General features: G+C 49.8%; 6 protein-coding genes across 6 annotated transcripts; 4 read left to right on the forward strand and 2 right to left on the reverse strand.

The window, feature by feature from the left end:
- Positions 1-24: 24 nt before the first annotated feature.
- Positions 25-3,476, reverse strand: FIESC28_04371 (uncharacterized protein; the record flags this gene model as incomplete). The annotated part of the gene is made up of 2 exons (XM_031158518.1): positions 25-3,263; positions 3,320-3,476. 2 exons carry the CDS (start codon positions 3,474-3,476, stop codon positions 25-27), a joined length of 3,396 nt encoding a protein of 1,131 aa, XP_031017463.1.
- Positions 3,477-6,781: 3,305 nt separating this feature from the next.
- Positions 6,782-8,482, forward strand: FIESC28_04372 (uncharacterized protein; the record flags this gene model as incomplete). Its single annotated transcript, XM_031158519.1, has 1 exon — positions 6,782-8,482. One exon carries the CDS (start codon positions 6,782-6,784, stop codon positions 8,480-8,482), a length of 1,701 nt encoding a protein of 566 aa, XP_031017464.1.
- Positions 8,483-9,400: 918 nt separating this feature from the next.
- FIESC28_04373 (uncharacterized protein) lies at positions 9,401-11,022 on the forward strand (the record flags this gene model as incomplete). The annotated part of the gene is made up of 2 exons (XM_031158520.1): positions 9,401-9,657; positions 9,711-11,022. 2 exons carry the CDS (start codon positions 9,401-9,403, stop codon positions 11,020-11,022), a joined length of 1,569 nt encoding a protein of 522 aa, XP_031017465.1.
- Positions 11,023-11,923: 901 nt separating this feature from the next.
- Positions 11,924-12,670, forward strand: FIESC28_04374 (uncharacterized protein; the record flags this gene model as incomplete). Its single annotated transcript, XM_031158521.1, has 2 exons — positions 11,924-12,028; positions 12,092-12,670. The coding sequence occupies 2 exons, from the start codon at positions 11,924-11,926 to the stop codon at positions 12,668-12,670; spliced, it is 684 nt and encodes a 227-aa protein (XP_031017466.1).
- A 1,593-nt stretch (positions 12,671-14,263) lies between these two features.
- Positions 14,264-15,213, forward strand: FIESC28_04375 (uncharacterized protein; the record flags this gene model as incomplete). Its single annotated transcript, XM_031158522.1, has 2 exons — positions 14,264-14,381; positions 14,438-15,213. 2 exons carry the CDS (start codon positions 14,264-14,266, stop codon positions 15,211-15,213), a joined length of 894 nt encoding a protein of 297 aa, XP_031017467.1.
- A 443-nt stretch (positions 15,214-15,656) lies between these two features.
- On the reverse strand, positions 15,657-16,896 carry FIESC28_04376 (uncharacterized protein; the record flags this gene model as incomplete). The annotated part of the gene is made up of 2 exons (XM_031158523.1): positions 15,657-16,586; positions 16,639-16,896. The coding sequence occupies 2 exons, from the start codon at positions 16,894-16,896 to the stop codon at positions 15,657-15,659; spliced, it is 1,188 nt and encodes a 395-aa protein (XP_031017468.1).
- Between the last annotated feature and the right edge of the window lie 604 nt (positions 16,897-17,500).

The following is a 17,500-nucleotide window of genomic DNA, read 5'->3' on the forward strand; positions in this document are numbered from 1 at the left end:
TAAGTAGATCCTAACTGCCTAGTTTTATAGAACATGCGCTGCAAGTAACTTTTCAATACCTCCCTTACTCCAAACCTTGACCTTCTCTTGGTCACAAGTATCCCAAACTCTCTTCATAAGTGCAACCATCACATCTGCCTCTTCACCTCCTTCAAATGACGCGCGCTGTGTATCAAGCCAGCTCAGGATGCCGAACCGAGTTATCAACGTGGTGCTACCACCCTCAATGCAGGTCGCGCGGTAGAGCAGACGCAGGAGACGAGTACGCAGGTTAACGCGAAGATAAGGGTTAACACCCACAGCAAGGATCTTCTCGAACCAGCGCTTGCGGTGGAAGATGCTCAGGTCGGAGGGCGTGCGCAGACTGTCGAGCAGATAGGTAAGGAGCCATGTGATTTCAGTGTAGTACTTGTCGTCTTCTGAGGGCTCACCGTGAAGGACATCATGGGCGAGAGGAAGTTTGTCAGCAGACCAGAAAGGGCTGCGGGTGAGGAAGCTGTTGATCTTGGGGTAGAGAGGGTGAAGTGGGTTCTTGAGGACATCCAGAGCGTGGATGGCGAAGGCTGTAAAGGCCGAGGGAACAGGGCCCTTGTCAACTTGATCCCGCGAGGACTCCGCGAGCTCGGATAGAAGAAGCCAGACTTGTTCCTTTTCTTCATATGAAGACTCCTTAAGCTTGGCAGCCATCTTGAGAATACTGGTGAGAGCTTCCTTGCGGATGTTGGTGTGGGCGGAAGAGAGGAGGCGGATTAGGCCTGCTGCCCAACCATCTTCAACAAGATCCTCTGGGTTTTTGCCTGCCCATTTGGTCAAGGTTGTGGTATCTTCATCTTCAGCGATCGTGACATGTAGCATAGCCTCGAGTTTTGAAGAATCGATACCTGACCCATCGTTTGTAACGTTGGTTTCGGCTGCGTCGACATCAGGCATGTCCTCGTCAGCATCTGCATCGTCTGACTTTTCCTCCTTGAGCTTCTTCATCTTGATCTTGCTATCAGAGAATTGATCCGAGATGCGCTTGTATAAAGCCTTAGTAAGCTGTTTCCCATGCTTCGAGTTATAGGCAGCAGAGAAGTAAGAAGACAGGAACTTGCCAAGCACAGCCTGTTCATCACTGTTGGCAGATTTCAGAGCAAACGACAGCTGCTCCGCCATCGTAACATTGACCAAGGCAGTATCATTGCTGGGCGGCGATAGCTTGTCTTCTTGCACATAAGTTTCCAGAAGGTCGAGGTACTTGATCGGCGAAGACGCGCATCGGTTGATGCAGTTGTCAACGTATGACCAAACCTTCTCCATTTCCTTTGTCTTGACATCTACCAGTGTACTCTGAAGAGCATCAAACAAGGGAGTCATGACAGAGGCCTTTGTGACCAGTTGATTCTCGACGGCAACTTCACCAAGAACCTTCTTCAGCTGCTGGAACGGAAGATCTCGCTTTTTATCGCAAAGTAGTCGCAGAAGCGCGGTATATGGCGATGCTCCCGCTCCATCGACAAGGTTATCGATCTTGGAGAACCATCGCATACCCGGAGAATAGCTGGCAATTGACACAAGATTCTCGAGTTCAATCACTCTCAGAGACTCGTCTTCATGCTGCTCACTATCCTTGTTGAGCGACTTCAGAACTTCGGTAAAGAAAGGCGAGACGTCAAAGTTTGCAGCAAGGGCCACTTGAGGAATGACCTCATAGTACAGGCGTAACAAACGACTAGCCATGGTCTTGTGAAGAATATTCTCAGCTGGTATACCCTTATAAGATCGAACGATCTCCTTCATGTCGGGGATACGTTGGCAAAAGGCATCAGTCAGGCGACGGCTAGCCTCAGCCCAGACGGGGTCTTTACCCTTTGAGATTTCTTCATGCATCTTCAGCGCCTCAGCGAGCTTTTCGACCGCCACAATGAGGATACGAGTAGCAAAGAAGGAGGTGAGATGTGACTTGGAGGAAAGACATCGGATGAGAATCTTCTGGTTGATGGGGAGAGGAATGATGTTGTCGAGCAGAATGGATGTAGGGGGAGGAGCTTTGGTAGATCGCGAGCGGTCTCCAAAACGAGGTAGGAGAGGAATTTGCATGGTGTTAAAGAGGAAAGCGGCGTATCCAATCCAGGTCATGGATAGTTTTGGTTCGAAAGTGAAAGACTTGTTGCTGAGGAAATATTTCGCAGTAAGCTCAGGAGCAGCTGTAAAGATCTCAATTAGGAGTTCGCTATGCTTAAGACTAGACCAAGGACGTAGCTTCTGGGCAAATTCAGCGAGCACAAAGTTGTACACAGGGATGTCCTCCTTGTACTTGTCCGTGAAAAGCGCGCCTTGTGTACTGGCCTTTGCTCGTCCGCTTGATACTGGATCGTCCTCGGATTCTTTGGGATAAAGACCAGTGGAAGGATACAGCACACCAGCGCTCGGTGTTGTACAAATGTAGATAAGAAGCTGGTGGGCCTTGTAGCTCACAGTCGCCTTCTCGTCAACATCCTCACCATCGTTGGTATAAGTATATAGAGCCAGGAAACGCATCAGCGTCTTGGTGTTGAAGCTTCGGAATTTGATATCGCGGGGGATCTTATCGTCTTTCAGAACGTAGGTCTTCAAAGAATCCAGAATATCCGTAACGACGTATGGAGGATCATTCCTGATCATGTAAGTCAGATGTGAAAGGAGCTCCTTTTGAGAAAGAAGTTCTTTTCTTCCATCAGAACCCAGAAACTTGAGAAGACTCAAGAAGAAACGGACAGCGTTCGTTCTAACAGAAGCCTTATGAAATTCTTCCGGAGTATCTCCAATATGGCCAATCTCGAGATTTCTTCCGAGAGAAGTCAAGGTGGAGTTGCGAGCTCGGAAGATACGCTTGGCATAGGCACCTCCATCCAAACATGTAGCCTCTCGCAGGAGACGCAGGGTGGGTGATATAACGAAACCCTTGCTCTTTTCAGCCGAGAGATTCTTTGCCAATAACTTGAGCTGTGATTCTTGTAGCAGGGTTTGGCAGATACCGAGACCATGACCCACAAGCTGCAACGAGCCGGAAAGGATCTGGAGCAGCAAGGCTAGAACGACAGCAACAGACGACATGACACCGTCGTTTTGGGCCTGAACAGCAAAGGACCACATCTCCATAATATCGTGAAGGAAGACAGCATCTTCGGATGTGTCTCTGGGCTTGACGGCTTCGAGGTACTGGTGTAAAATTTCGAGGTTTGCGCGCTTGTCGCCTTCTTCGTGAACTATCTGATCGAGAAGATTCTTAAAAGATTGAAGACCTAAGATGAGGATGTCAGTTTATGTTGTCCAGAAGCTCGCGATAGCCCCAACCTACCATGTCTGGCGTTGCGCAAATCCTGATCGAAGGAGAGGAGATTGCGCAATTGATCGCTCGAAGTTACCTCCTCACTTGTAGGGGTCTCGTGTGTAATCTTCTGGCGCTTGCGAAAAGCAGCAGCGCCATCTGCGTTGGCGAAGTCCCGTTTGCCCATCTTGACGACCTGGTAGCTTGTCGCAATCTGTAACTCTTGTCCATGAATTTACTTGAGATTTTGGAATTCTGCCACTAAGGACCTTTCTCTCCGCCTTCCGGATCGGGAGTATCAGATAAGAAATTATTATGGAGCATCGGTAGATGCATTTACCCGTCAGCCGGTCAAACCTACTCCACTCACTGTTTGCTCCTACAGATTGTAAAGAATTCCTTCTTCAGGATCTCATAAATTCTATTAAAATATTAATTGAATACAACAAAGAAGTGACCAGCCAGTTTCATCTTCAATATCAAGTCGGACTCGTTCAGAAATGCTATCGTATCACGTGTGATATCAATACCAAGCAAACCTCAGCAGCTGACTGTGAAGCCCACTTACAGTACTGGCCAAGATCCAGCACCAGCACATGGGATGAAAATACTGGAGATACATCTTTGGGAACCCGCAATATTGTTCTTTTCTTTCATTCCTTGTTATCGACACACTTACGCCTTCAGTCAAGCATATTACTTTCAGGCTGTAACCCTTCGGCCTTGGAAGTCAACCTTGGCTAAAGGTTGGGTGTCACCTTAATTTTCTTTATCAGCAGCATCTGAATGAAATCGAGTCACTCAAGTCAACTGACTTGTTTTCTCTCATCTCCACTCACTAAAAAGAATCAGAGAGGCCACTTTGGATCCCACATCGTGGATTTCTCATTGCGCCACACCCGTTGCATCCGTCAAAAGACTCAGATGCACAAGAAACAAGGAAACGGGGTCTCCATCCTCTTAAACAGCCATTCCCGTCCCGAAGACTGAGACAGGATGCCCTCCAAACTGAATAATGCGCTTCCTGCGGGACAAGATAAAAAAACTCCCATCAGCAAGAATGACCAAGAGTGGGATTGCCACTTGAAAACCCACAGTCTTGTTCGAGTTCTATTTCAGAATAGATTATGGCATGGCATGTGAATGGTGTTTGCCTTGATCAGAGCAGAGACTTTAGAACGATCTGATGAGCTTCTGGATGCATCCCTGCCAAAACCTAATTCCCAAAGTGCAGAGCCCCTCATTCGCCATCCTTGGGACGTCGCTATTTTAAGAACCAAGGAAAGGCAAAGTCAGGGACACCACCTTGACAAGCACATTCATCTGACAATTATGACTCGAGAGAGTAGAGCAGATGGTGGAGGCGACCATGAAGCAGCTCAGCACAACACAGCTTAACGTAACGTAGCGTGAAGTGAACAGGGCTTGCAGGGCAGACAAACTACTGTACTGTACCCTCGCCTTAGCCTACAACCATGTTTGCACTTTGCAGCAGCAGGGAGCGGTCCGGCTGTCGATCAGGCTTGACATGCCATCGGTCCCAGCTGCGTGGAATTGGCCCCTAACAGTGTTCGTCTGGCACCCTCTTTCAACCCCACATGAAGCCATCACCTTGTGCTCATGTTAGTCATTGTTTGGTGGCTCTTACTGAGACAAATGCTGGGCTGTGCACAATTTACGGCTGAGAGAGGCAGCGAGAAGGCAACAAGAATACGACACAATGTATCATGGCCGCTTACCATTACAGTACCCATTGAGGCCAAGACGGTTTTCAGCCTTTCCGTTCGTCAGCGCCAAATATTAAAATTTCGGGAGTGTCATGGTCTCGTCAATTGTCTCAAATTTAAATGGCAGGCGAATCGTATCGCATCCGCTCACGCCGGAAGAATGGCCATCACAGCGGCCTCAATCTCGTAACTATTCTGGGTGACATGAAACACCGTCATGGCCGTTTTGGGACGTGACGACCAGTTCTGCTAGCCAAGTTTACAACATGTTTTGCCCAAAGAAGCAACGGGATTTGACGAAAGGCAGATTGTCATGCGTTCCTGAAGCTCCCACGTTTCAAGAGGCCCTGACAATCTCATACAGCAACCGCGGCTGTCAGTCGCAGGGTTGAAGAGACGAACAAACAAAACGTGCAGAGTACCGATTTGATGGAGGAGAAATGATGAAGAGACTAGGTCCCGGGGTGCATCTACCAATCAGCCCACCTAGACCGGGGTGTTGCCCAAACCGGCGGTGCAACCCCAAATAAGATGCACGAATGCGACGTCAGATGTCGATTCGAGGAAGACAAAGGAAGACGAGCAGGGCAAGATTCGCACTAGAAGCCAGCAAGCGAGTGCAGGCTCCAAGATCTACTGCTGGGTACAGACAGAAGCAAAGCTATGACTTTTTGTCTGTAATGGACAGACAATTTATGGTGTACTACGTGATACTGGTAAAGTCTTGTTGACGATATCAATCGCCAAGATGCAAGTTCACACCAGTCTGACGAGAAAAAAAGAGTGAGAATTGCGCAGCGTGACGACACACAGCCTCGAAGAAAACATAACATTACATACCTAGGCAAAGGCCTCAAGACTCAAACCCCAGTCTACCCTTACATCCAATACGGAGGCAGCACGAGACCTCGTCTGGGTCCCTCTGTGGCAAGCAGAGAGTGGACCAAATGCACGACATCGACTCGTAGTAGAGGAAACTAGACACCATCTCGGCCGCTACGTGTGGCCCAGTCACTGTGTCTCTGTGGTGTTTTGATAAAGTTGGTGTGGAGCGCTAACATGGTCAAGTCCGTCTTCTAAGCGCCGACTGGTCCGGCGTATCAACCGACCCCGGTCCATCACCTGCGCCGTGGGTTCGTCTTGGGTAAATGTCAACCACTCGATACGTCGTCTTGCATCTGCTTGGGCTGCCGCCCATTTTTTATTGTTATTCACTAATTTTCTTTTTTACTCTTCAGCGAGATCGTAGTCTAATGGGTCCCTGAAACTTCCCAGATCCCAATTACAGTTACAGGGTCATGGATGCCAATGCTGTCGTTTGTTGCCTCCAAGGGTGTGGATTAAACGTCGCGGCCCAGCCGTCACTCACGAGATGGGCTGGGTTAGACTGCAAGTTGCTTGCCGCTGCTTGGATTCTGATTCTCTTGATTCTTTTTTATCTGCCGGGTCCCTGGTCTTTTTCCTGCAGCTTTCCCGTCCTGCTTCTGCTTTTATCCTATCCCCTCGTGCAGGAGCTGGCTTACATATACGAAGGAGTGTGCCGTACATATATACAAACACACACACACGCGCGCAGTTACATATACATACACTCTCGGGATCTCACCTTACCTTATTCATTATATGCTTTGAACCGTTTCTTTTTCAGCTGGCCTCCGACCTTTCTTTTGTTTGACAAGTAACGAATCGTTCATCTTTCCGCCTTTTCCTTCTCCCGTGCGTTCGATACGCATTCTCGGTATGACGTGAGAGCTTCTCTCGCAGCATGACACACGCCGGTATCAACGGTGCCCATGGCTCTGGCCCTCAATCGTCCCCTTGGCCATCGTGGCTAACCAGCTGCTGCGCACCGCTGGTCTCCTCAGAGGACAGGAGGCCGCGTCGTAGTAAGTCTTTGCCTACTTCTACTTCTACATCTGACTCTGCCCACACTGGCATTGCCTGGGCCTCGGATTCGTCTTGTACTTTGAACATTTCGTGGCCAGTGGGCAGGTTGAGCGACGAACAGTTGCTGATAGGCCAAGTCGACGAGAAGCAAACATATCCAGTAATATACGATCAACCACTTCACCACCCTAAGCCTGTGGCCATGCCCAAGCATCGTAACATGTCGGAGTCTACGACAAGAGACAGTGTCTCATCCAAGAGAAGGAGATTCTGGTCTTTCTCCTCTAACAACTCACGCCGTCCCCTCATCTCAGCACCTTCCGACTTTCGCCATGTTGCCCATTCGAGCGATCCCTTCGATCCCTTCTTTGACTATCCTGAGCCTACACCATCACGGGCTTCCAATCTTCGACCAGCTAAACAGCTGCCTCATCGCCCTTACCGACCACTCGAGTTGAGCATCTACCAGCCTGACAATCGTGTATCTCCTCTTTTACCTCACTTTGAGCCTAGGCCTGCGAATCCAGCCCCTTCATCTGACTTTTCTGAGGAGTGTGTATCGGAACTTTCAGATTGCCCATCGGAAGAGGTACCGCCTTCGTTAGAGTATCAGAAGAGCTTCTCAGGCTCCCCTATGTCCTTTCACACCCCACGCAGAAACTTCACAGGCAGCGCTCCTGGCTCTTCGTTTGGAGAAGATGAGATTCCGCCTCTAATCCCTCCCAAGTCTCAAGGTCGTTCCCGGGCCTACAGCTCGCCGGACGTTAACAAGGTCAAGGAACGAGTTGCGAGTGCTATGCTTGAGGTCGAGAAGCTCCAAAAACAAATCGACGATGTTATTGAGAGACAGAGTCTCTATGTTCCGAGCCGACCGGCAACTCCTCACTCTGTGGCTAGATCTGTGCATGGTATGAGTTCTACGTATCGTCCTGGTGACGAATCTCATCCGCTGATGCCCTCAGAGCTGGAGCCCATGCCTTCAATTCCCGCTCTTCCCCCAGCAGCGCCGTCTTTTGCTCAACGCCTCAACTCTGATATAATCGAGAGACCGCACACAGCACCTATCAGATCCCCTCGTGCACCTGTAAGGATTCCCGTTACCCCTCCTCGTCGGGCCCGGACTCCTGGAGAGTCACGGACCCCGTCTTCTACTCCCTCTCCTCCTAGGCGAGAGAATCTACCCCCGCCACCACCTTTACCTTTGGTTCTTCGACCACCCTTGAGGAAGAAGAAGTCCTTCTCTCGAGTATCCAGTTGGCTCTTCCCCGGATCGCAGCACGGCCGGAATATGAGCTTCGACTCTGTTACAAACGCTCCCCGCCCTATCAGGGGCAATCAAGGGTTCTATCAGGTCTCGCAGGGCGGGACATCACTTCGACGCCGGAGCACGGACTCTGTCGACACTGTTAGCACCTGGGAGTCGGACGAAGAGGTTCGCACGGTTCCAACAACATGCTCAGTTGGTAGCACGGCAGCTGTATCACCAGACGACGGGCCTCTGATATCGCGGTTCGCCACGTCTACGTTTGGTCGCAACGATATCCGACCCCAGAGGAGAAGCGTCGGTGTTGCAATGTGAAGGAATGATTGGGATTGGAATGCACTGTTTGACTTATACCCCGCACTTTTACTGCAACGTTTTTGATGATTTCTTTACATTACATTCAATGATACCATCCTATCATATACGACAGCTCCCACTTAGCTAGACTAGGTGGGAGGCTTTTGGATATATGTTGTTGCGGTAATGGATAATGAATTTGGGAACTGGGTTCGGATAAAATAGGAATCTGGGTGGCAAGTCTGCTATAAAATTCATGTTATGTTATGCGATAGACACCTCGTAATAGGCGAGGTTTAGTATTGGGTTATTGAAGGAGGAAATCACAGTAGATAGTTACAATACATAACGCCTAGAGCGTTGTTTTACACACACCATATGATGCTCGCAACTATTTCCCTAAAGTGAGGTCTCTTTGAGGATCTTTGTAGAGTATGAAGTTTTATGCTGCAGCTTTAGGGTATGCAGTTTATTGATGGGCCACCTCTATGACTTCCATCGACCGCTTGATGGACTTAAATGTCTCTCGGAGCCTATAATCCGTAAAATGAGTGATTATATCCAAATCAGAAGTGAACGAGTTGATCACAATCACTGTTACAGTACGACGGTAGATATGTGGCTGATCAGTACCTCACTGGTCAGCCTCATGATCGTGCACGTGGCCCACCTCAGCTGTCTCGAACCTCGAACAACGTCAGGGATGCTCACTCAATACTGTTGCTACCCAAATCTAACCGATGTCATCGAACTGTGAAGCTCTCATGGAAAGAGGCATCAAGCGCTCTCTAACTGCGTGATTACCCGCGATAAGCTTGCTTTGTCGCTTTGTCATCAACACTTTCGTTGGGAACTAAACTAGTTGCTGGTTCTCTCTTTCATACGGGCATCCACCGCTGAACATCCCTGTCACTACAACGACTCATCTCATCCAACATGGTGGGAATCCCGCACGACGATGCGCCTTCAACAGCCGGTCGATCCAGTTCTTCCGACGTTGATGCCGAGCGCGGACGATTACTATCAGGAAATGATGATGAGGCTAATGCCGCAGAGAGCTATGAGGATGCTGAGCGACTTGAGAGCTGGCACCTGCAGCATAAGCGGCGAGAGACCAGACGATGGAGTTGTCTCGTTATGGTAATTAGCACAATCGCATTGATAACCGTTCTTGCTATTTGGGTTCATAACAAGTGAGTTCCTCAAGAAACATTCATCTCTCATCTTAAACTGATATTCTGTCCAGCACTTTGACTTCTGGGTGTGAGTACGACGGAAGCTGTAACGACATTTCCAAACTTTGGGGCCAGTACTCTTCATTCTTTTCTGTTCCATCAGAGATTGACTCATCAACACCTGATGGTTGCGACGTCACTGTCGCCGTTGTCTTGTCTCGCCACGGAGCACGATATCCAACGATCACTAAATCTGAAGCTTACGAAGCCACCATCGCCCGCCTTCAAAAGTCTGTCACCAAGTACAGTCGTGGCTATGAATGGCTCAGGGACTACAAGTACAGTCTTGGGTCCGAGGACCTGACCGATTTTGGTCAGGATCAGATGATTGATTCTGGAAGGGCATTCTATGAGCGGTATATTGGACTCGCCGAGAACTCAGAGCCTTTCATCCGGGCGTCGGGGTCGGATAGAGTCGTGGTTTCATCTCACAACTTCACGCAGGGCTTTTATGCTTCTCGTGGAGAATCTGGGGACAGCTACACTGACAACATCCTGGTAATTTCTGAAGAGTCTGGCATCAACAATACCATGTCGCATGGGTTATGCACATCTTTCGAAAAGGAAGACGACCTCGGCGATAATGACGCACAAACCGCCTGGGGAAACAAATTTCTGCCTCCTATCCGAGACAGACTGAACAGAGACCTGGTAAAGGCCAAGTTGTCGTTGAAGGAGACAGTCTATTTGATGGACCTGTGCCCTTTCAACACGGTTAACACTCCCGACGGCGCAGGACAGTCCAGGTTCTGCGACCTCTTTACAACAGAAGATTGGCGAAGCTATAACTACTGGCAAACACTTGGCAAGTACTACAAGTACGGTAATGGTAACTCCATGGGACCAACACAAGGTGTCGGATATGTTAATGAACTCATTTCCCGTCTAACACGGAAGCCCGTCAAGGATGAGACAACCACGAACAGCACGTTGGACTCTAACCCAGAGACGTTCCCTCTTGACAGGGCTTTGTATGCGGATTTTAGCCACGACAACAGCATGGTCTCGATCTTCTCAGCCATGGGTCTGTACAACTACACACGCAAGCTGCCGAAACACCACATTGTACCAGCCGTCAGGGCGCATGGCTACTCGTCAGCATGGGTGGTCCCTTTCGCGGCGCGTATGTACGTCGAGAAGCTCGAGTGCGGCGGTACCAAAGAACAGAAGGGTGAGGAGTATGTGAGAGTATTGATCAATGACCGGGTGATGGAGCTTGATACGTGCGGAGGAGATGAGGATGGACTATGTACGTTGGAGGACTTTGTGGAGAGCTTGTCGTTCGCCAGGAGAGGCGGGAACTGGGATCGATGTGATATTTGAGCTTTGAGTCCATGGATTGAAGCAAAGGGCGGTTAATTGCACGTTATTGTTATTTTCGCGAAGCTAAGCTGGTAGCCGATATAATGCATCTGAAATGCACCTGAAATGGATGGGTCTAGAAGAGGAATACGAGATATCCAAGGCAAGGGCATGTCAATGAAGTCATTTAAGAACTAGGAAACATGTTGAAACTTGAAGTTATAAAAGATGCCATGGCAAAGCCATACTCAATCAGCTTAGCAGAGACCAAGCATTGGCCTCTTTATTAAGTGGTCAACATAATCGATGCTGATTTGAAGGGTTTCCAGGTTGATAATTTGTTCAAGACGTCCCGTCGGCACCAGGGATCATGGAACTCTCCACTAGCGGCGGGGCAGGGGCTATTGATACTAAATGCAGCGCTCAGCATCAGCGCCAAGCTCACTATAAGCAGCCCTGTAAGTTAGGTGCTGGCCCGTGCAGCCGTCCACTGAAGCAAGCTGGCTGCTTACATCCATAGTAAGGTTTTGCTCCCCACCTCAGTGTTTCCATGAGATGGATGGGAGCTGTTTTCCCGTAGGTGCTGCAGGTTCCCATCGTAATTGATGACAGCCTATTCGTGAGCAACATCCATTCCTCGATCTCCCCAAGAGCTCGGGTAACCTGGAAGCCCCTCGAGCACCGCCACCTCATCCACACAAGCTGAAGTCAGACAGAGGGACCCAGATCTTACATTCCAACGCAAACCTCCATCTTTATCTTTTACTTTCTCGAGAGTCGATACCTAACAACAACAATTCTCCCCCATTGGAGCACCTATTGCGAGAATTGCGCCTTTGGGATTCGCACGTCAACCATCGTCATCACGCGACCGAAAGCGCATCGCAAACCGTCTGGACACGCCAAAGCGGGATAATAGATCATGGTGTCGACGGCTGGAGGCATCACAATTGCCATTATCGTCCTGCTCTTTGCAGGTGCCGCAGGATGGTTCATCTTCACACAACTGCGCGCTCGCAGACTCGGCGTAAGTGGATTACCCTGGCTGTCCCAATCTCTGACAAACAATACTGACTCTCTCTGCCTACAGCTTCCACCACCAAGTCTCGGGTCATATCTACCATGGCATAAAGAAGATAACGGCTATGGACCCCCGCAACCTGCGCCAGGAGGTGTCATGGGATGGTTCAACGACCAGTTCCGCAAGCTGAAGGACCGCAACAATCGCTCCGCCGCAGGCGCCTACGAGCAAACCGGTGCAGCCCGCGGCCGCCGTGGCTTCGGTCCCCTCGACCCGGATGAGGCATGGGACTCCCGCGTTGGAAATGAAGCCGATCAGTACGGATACTACGAGGAGGATGTTGGTGGCCGTGGCCGAGATACCGGATACGGCGGAGGCTACAACATGAACCTGGCAGCAACACCGGGACTGTCGGGCGGTCCACAAAGATTCGGCGACGAAGAAGAAGCCCGGGGTCGCAGAGCAAGCAGGAGCCCAACCTCAGGGCCTGGTGGACGAAACCCTTTCGATGACGATGCTGCTGCTTCGAGTTTGCGCGGCGTGAGCCCTCGACCCATTGATACAGGATTCGGAAAGCCCAAGGAAAGAAGCGGAAGCGCTGAGAGCAGTCCGACAGAGCGACGATCCGTGTTTAGGGAGAACATGTGAGAGGGCAGACGGATGAGCTATTGCGATTTTCAGGATGAGACAAGATAAAAGCTACGAGGGCCACGGATTGCTTAAGGATTGTGTTTTCGTTTATGGGCTTTGGAGTCCTTTTCTATCTGGTGTGGTTTGTGTATTCGCTGGGTGGGACTTTGATTGATCATGACTTTGATTGAAGTATGTTTTCTTTCTAAATTGGCATTCATGTAACGCTTGTGTATCTTATGGATGGATAGGTGGTTTAACCCTTGAATCAATGGCGTTACGATGCTAACACGATGGCTCAGCCATTGAAGAATCTCATCGTGACCAATTCACAGCAGAGCAGGAGAACAACGCGCGGTTCTGTTCTATATATGCAGAGTAATTCGGTAGTAATATCTCTTCAAGTCCGGATGGGATGAGGTCTTGTCAGATCGGCCCCGGTTCTCGGCCCCTCACAGACGTCAGCTCGAGACTAATGATGCGTGGGAAGCTGGTAGGTCGTGTAAGTAATGCCTGTAGTAGGCCAGTCAGCTATTCTAGACAACAAACGAACGTGTAAAAGCGCTGGGCGAGATAATAATTCACTTGAACAGCTATCTCGCTCGATCGCCAAGGAGCAATATGAGTTTCTAGAGAACTCGAAGAACTCAGTTTCGCTGACCCCGATTAAAAGGGATCAGTTATCATCATTGTTCCCTTGTTACATGGTTTTATTCACGACTAGGATGGATTGTTACGGATCCATCATCTTTCTAGTCATCTTTCCCCCTGAGAACCCAACCAGCTTCACACTGTTTCATGATTTATTGATGAAGAGGGACGATTTTGGTTTTGCCTTCCGGGGTTCTTCTGTCCGTTTTATACTACTGACCATTGCTGCTGTGAGTCACAACCTACGTGTTCGTCGTGGTTAGAGTTAGGTTGCTCTATGAGACGAAGCTTGTCTTGACCTTTTGAGTTACGAACAGCCTGGTAGCGGGCATTTGATTTGTTGATATAAATTGAGTAGAACCGTAAGAATCGGGCATCTACGCAGAATCTGACCAGGCCTCTGTGTTATCATCGGGGGAGTGTATTATTGTTGAAGTCATTGCTCATAGTGGCTTGATGTGTTAGATATCGAGCAATTCTATTTTACCCTCGTAACTTTGATCCATCTCCAGAGATATCATACAAAAAGAGAAGTCTTTGTAAGCATCCGTTTACCTTCAGGGGCTTGAATAACCTTAAGGTATCTTTGATTCTCTTGGTAAAAGCTTGACTAGATTGTCTTGTACGCATCAGATACAAACTATTACTTTTGATCGTACGCATAACATAATATGTGGGAGGTCAAGGGTCCAATATCTAAAGGCCTTCCAACATTGGTCAAGGATGAGCAACTTGAGGCAACTTCAGATAAACGGGCAAATGATGAATTTACCGCATCATGATATTCAACGTTGCTTTGTATCCCTTCATGCGGGCTCTTAGTAGCAGGACCAGGAACCGTGTGCCACTCGCTGAGCTACCCCGCCAAAATGACATGGGAGCCCCTCCATAAATCTGCTCCTCTGGATTTCATCATAACACCACTCTTGATCTGTACAACGATCAACCACAACTAAGACAATGGCAGACCTCGACCTTCAAGCCGTCCATGATGAGCTCGTATCAGTGGCCTACGAGGCCGGATCAATGATTCTGGCCGCCAACCCTGCTGAGCTCGATACTGATACCAAGCTCAACTGTATGTCTTCATTCATCCTGTGCTTAGTTGCTGACAGCACTAAAACTTCCATGTAGCCGTCGACATCGTCACCGAAGCAGACAAGGGTGTCGAGAAGATGGTATCGACCCGCCTATCATCCTCTTTCCCCAACATTTCCTTCATGGGTGAGGAAACGTATCAGCCTGGCATGAAGCTTGGCCCCGAACCAACCTTCGTTGTAGACCCCATCGACGGCACCACCAACTTCGTCCATTCGTTCCCCAGCGCTTGCATTTCTCTCGGTCTCGCTATCGATCGCAAGCCTGCCATCGGTGTTATCTACAACCCCTGGCTCGACACCCTCTACACCGCCATCAAGGGTCGCGGTGCCTTTCTCACACACGGTCGTGGAAAGGAGCCTCGCCGCCTTCCTCTCGCACGCTCTCCTCGACCTATCGAAGGACTCGGAAGTTCGCTCGTCGCAATTGAGTGGGGTGCGCAGCGCGATGGACCCAACTTTGACGTCAAGGTTGAGGCTTTCAGGAAGCTCACGGCCAGCACCGAGACAGGTGGTTCGATGGTACACTCCCTGCGATCAATGGGATCTGCTGCGCTGAACATTGCTGCGGTCGCGGCCGGCCAGTGCGATCTTTACTGGGAGGGTGGATGCTGGGCATGGGATGTCTGCGCTGGATGGGCAATCCTCAACGAGGCCGGTGGTCGAATGGTACACGGAAACCCAGGCAACTGGGATCCTGAGCTTGAGTCGCGCGTGTACCTTGCTGTCCGAGGCGCCCCAAGTGGTCAAAAGGAGCTTGTTGAGGAGTTCTGGGGAGTCCTTGGAGATAATAAGCTGGATTACTCTATTTAGTGACTTAGGAGCCATGTAATGAATGATTATGAATGCCTACAAAGAGAATGATTGTAGATAGACTGGAGGCAATGAGAAGTAAATTCTATAGTCACTTGCGAACTGTTTTGTTTGATGATTCTGTCAATTGCCAATAGCCATATTTAGTGCCGAGATGGACAACAAGAAAAGACAGCAAAGCACTCCATTGCTCCGTAAGAAATCCCATGATAGTGTTATAGTAGATGAGCGTTGTGCTCTATTCGTTAAAAGAACTTTCCTAGTTCCCAAAACCTCCCCTTTTTTTGGTCAAAATGTGTGGTATGAGCCAATGCTACTTTGTCATTTCGTGTTCCTTTTTCTTCACCGTTTTAATGGTCTGATTCTAACTCTGTTTTGACCACAGGTTTGTCCTTTTGATCTTTATTATTGTCGCGCTCTTCGGGTTCAGTCTTGACCTCGACCTACTCGGCCCCAACATCGACCTTCTTAGCAGCGGGCTCGCCGGCGGGAGCATCATCGCGGCTTCGCTTCTTGTTATCGCTGTCATCGGCGGTGGACTGGATGCGGGGCATAGTATCGTTACTGCTGTGCTTCTCCTCCTTGGCCTGATCCCGATCACGGCCACCATCGCGTCCACCACGACCGCGACCGCGACCGCCACGGCCTCCGCGACCTCCACGGCCACCTCGTCGGTCCTTGAAGCCGTTCTTCTGATCGTTCTCGCGTCGCTGCTTCCAGTTGTCCTGATCGCGGCTACCGGAGTCGTTACCGCCACGGCCACGGCCTCGTCCAGCCTTGCCAGATTCCCTGCCCTCGTAGAACTTCTTAGGTTGAGTGTGGTTGGGCTCGATCTTTCCCTGTCGGATAAGCTCGTTCTTCTCGTCGCAGTAAGCTCGCTTGCTCATGATCTTGAGGTCATGCTCCTTCCACTTGGGCGCAGGGTCTGTCTTGAGGAACTTGCTGGCTTCCTCCTCATCGGAGAATGTGACAAAGACGGAGCCCTTGAAGAGGCCCTCGTTTGTGCGTCGAAGCTTGATGCCCTTAACCTCGCCGAACTGGGCAAAGAAGCTTTCGAGGTCGAACTGAGTGTTGGGTTCCTCGTCACCGAAGCCCTTGACGTAAACGGTGGCAGCCTCAACCTTGGACTTGGAGGCGTTCAAAGGCTGGTAAGGGGTCTTGCGCTTGACCTCCTCCTCGCCCTCCTCGCCAGAAATGTCGAGGAACTTGCTGTCCTTGAGAGCGGCAACAACGGCGCTGTAAGGCTGGAATGTTCGCATGCGCTTGAAGGAGTGGAGAGTCTTGACCTTGACGGGCTTGTTCTCGCTTCCACCGCATGACTCCCACATGAACTTGTCTTGGGGGAAGTTCCAATCGCCAAAGTAGAACTCAACCTGGAGGAATAAGTATACGCTCCATGAAAGAACGGAAATGAGCTATACATACCTGCTTGCGGATAGCATTGGGATCATCAGTGACCTCACGGACTGAAGGGTCGAATTTGCGGTTGTTACGGGGGTTCTCATCGTGCTTGGCGGTAGTCTTGAGGATCTCCTTCTTCTCTTCAGACTTGGCCTCTGATGTCTCTTGTGTGGTCTCTTCTGACTTCTCCTCTGTCTTCTCTTCGATGGGCTGGGTGGTAGGGGTAGCCTCGACCTCAGGCTGGAGAGCCTCGACGGGCTTGGGGGCTTCAGCGTCGCTCATTTTGTATTTTTATCGAGAAATTGTGATTGGAGATGGTATGCGACCGCGATGGAGTAGTCGACTTAAGGTGAAGAATGGAGCGTTGTGGTATGTGAAAGAGAGAAACTAAAAGCTAGGTTAGAAGAGGTCGCGAAAAATATGTAGGTACCCTTGAAAAGGTGGTGGCGGGGTACGGCAAGAAAGAGTCATCGGCGTAAACCTTTAACTGAGTCTGAAGACGCACGGTAGAGAGCTTACCTATTGAATTGTTCAAAATGAGGCAGTGATTGTGTAGAAAACGAGTTTGCTACACGATGAAATGCAAGAATGCGATTGATTAATTCTGCCGGCGCGAGAGAAAAAATACTTGAAAAAAACCCATCGAGAGGCCCATCGCTAGCTTTGCGATTTCACCGCCCGCCGTTTTTGTCGACTCGACACGCTCTTTCTGTACCTCCCCCACCCAAGCCGACCCCACTTTCCTGCTGCTCAGCGATCCAGTATTTTTAACCGCGTCAAATCATCTCTGCCAATCGTCAGGGTGCCATAAAAGACGAAATAATTCGGTTGGATTATACTAGCCTCGATGATCATTTAGGCTACTTTATTTTTGGCATCCTAACTT

The sequence above is a fragment of the Fusarium coffeatum genome, assembly GCF_003316985.1.
Source record: "Fusarium coffeatum strain FIESC_28 chromosome Unknown BRIP53273_contig_88, whole genome shotgun sequence".
NCBI classification, from domain to species: domain Eukaryota; kingdom Fungi; phylum Ascomycota; class Sordariomycetes; order Hypocreales; family Nectriaceae; genus Fusarium; species Fusarium coffeatum.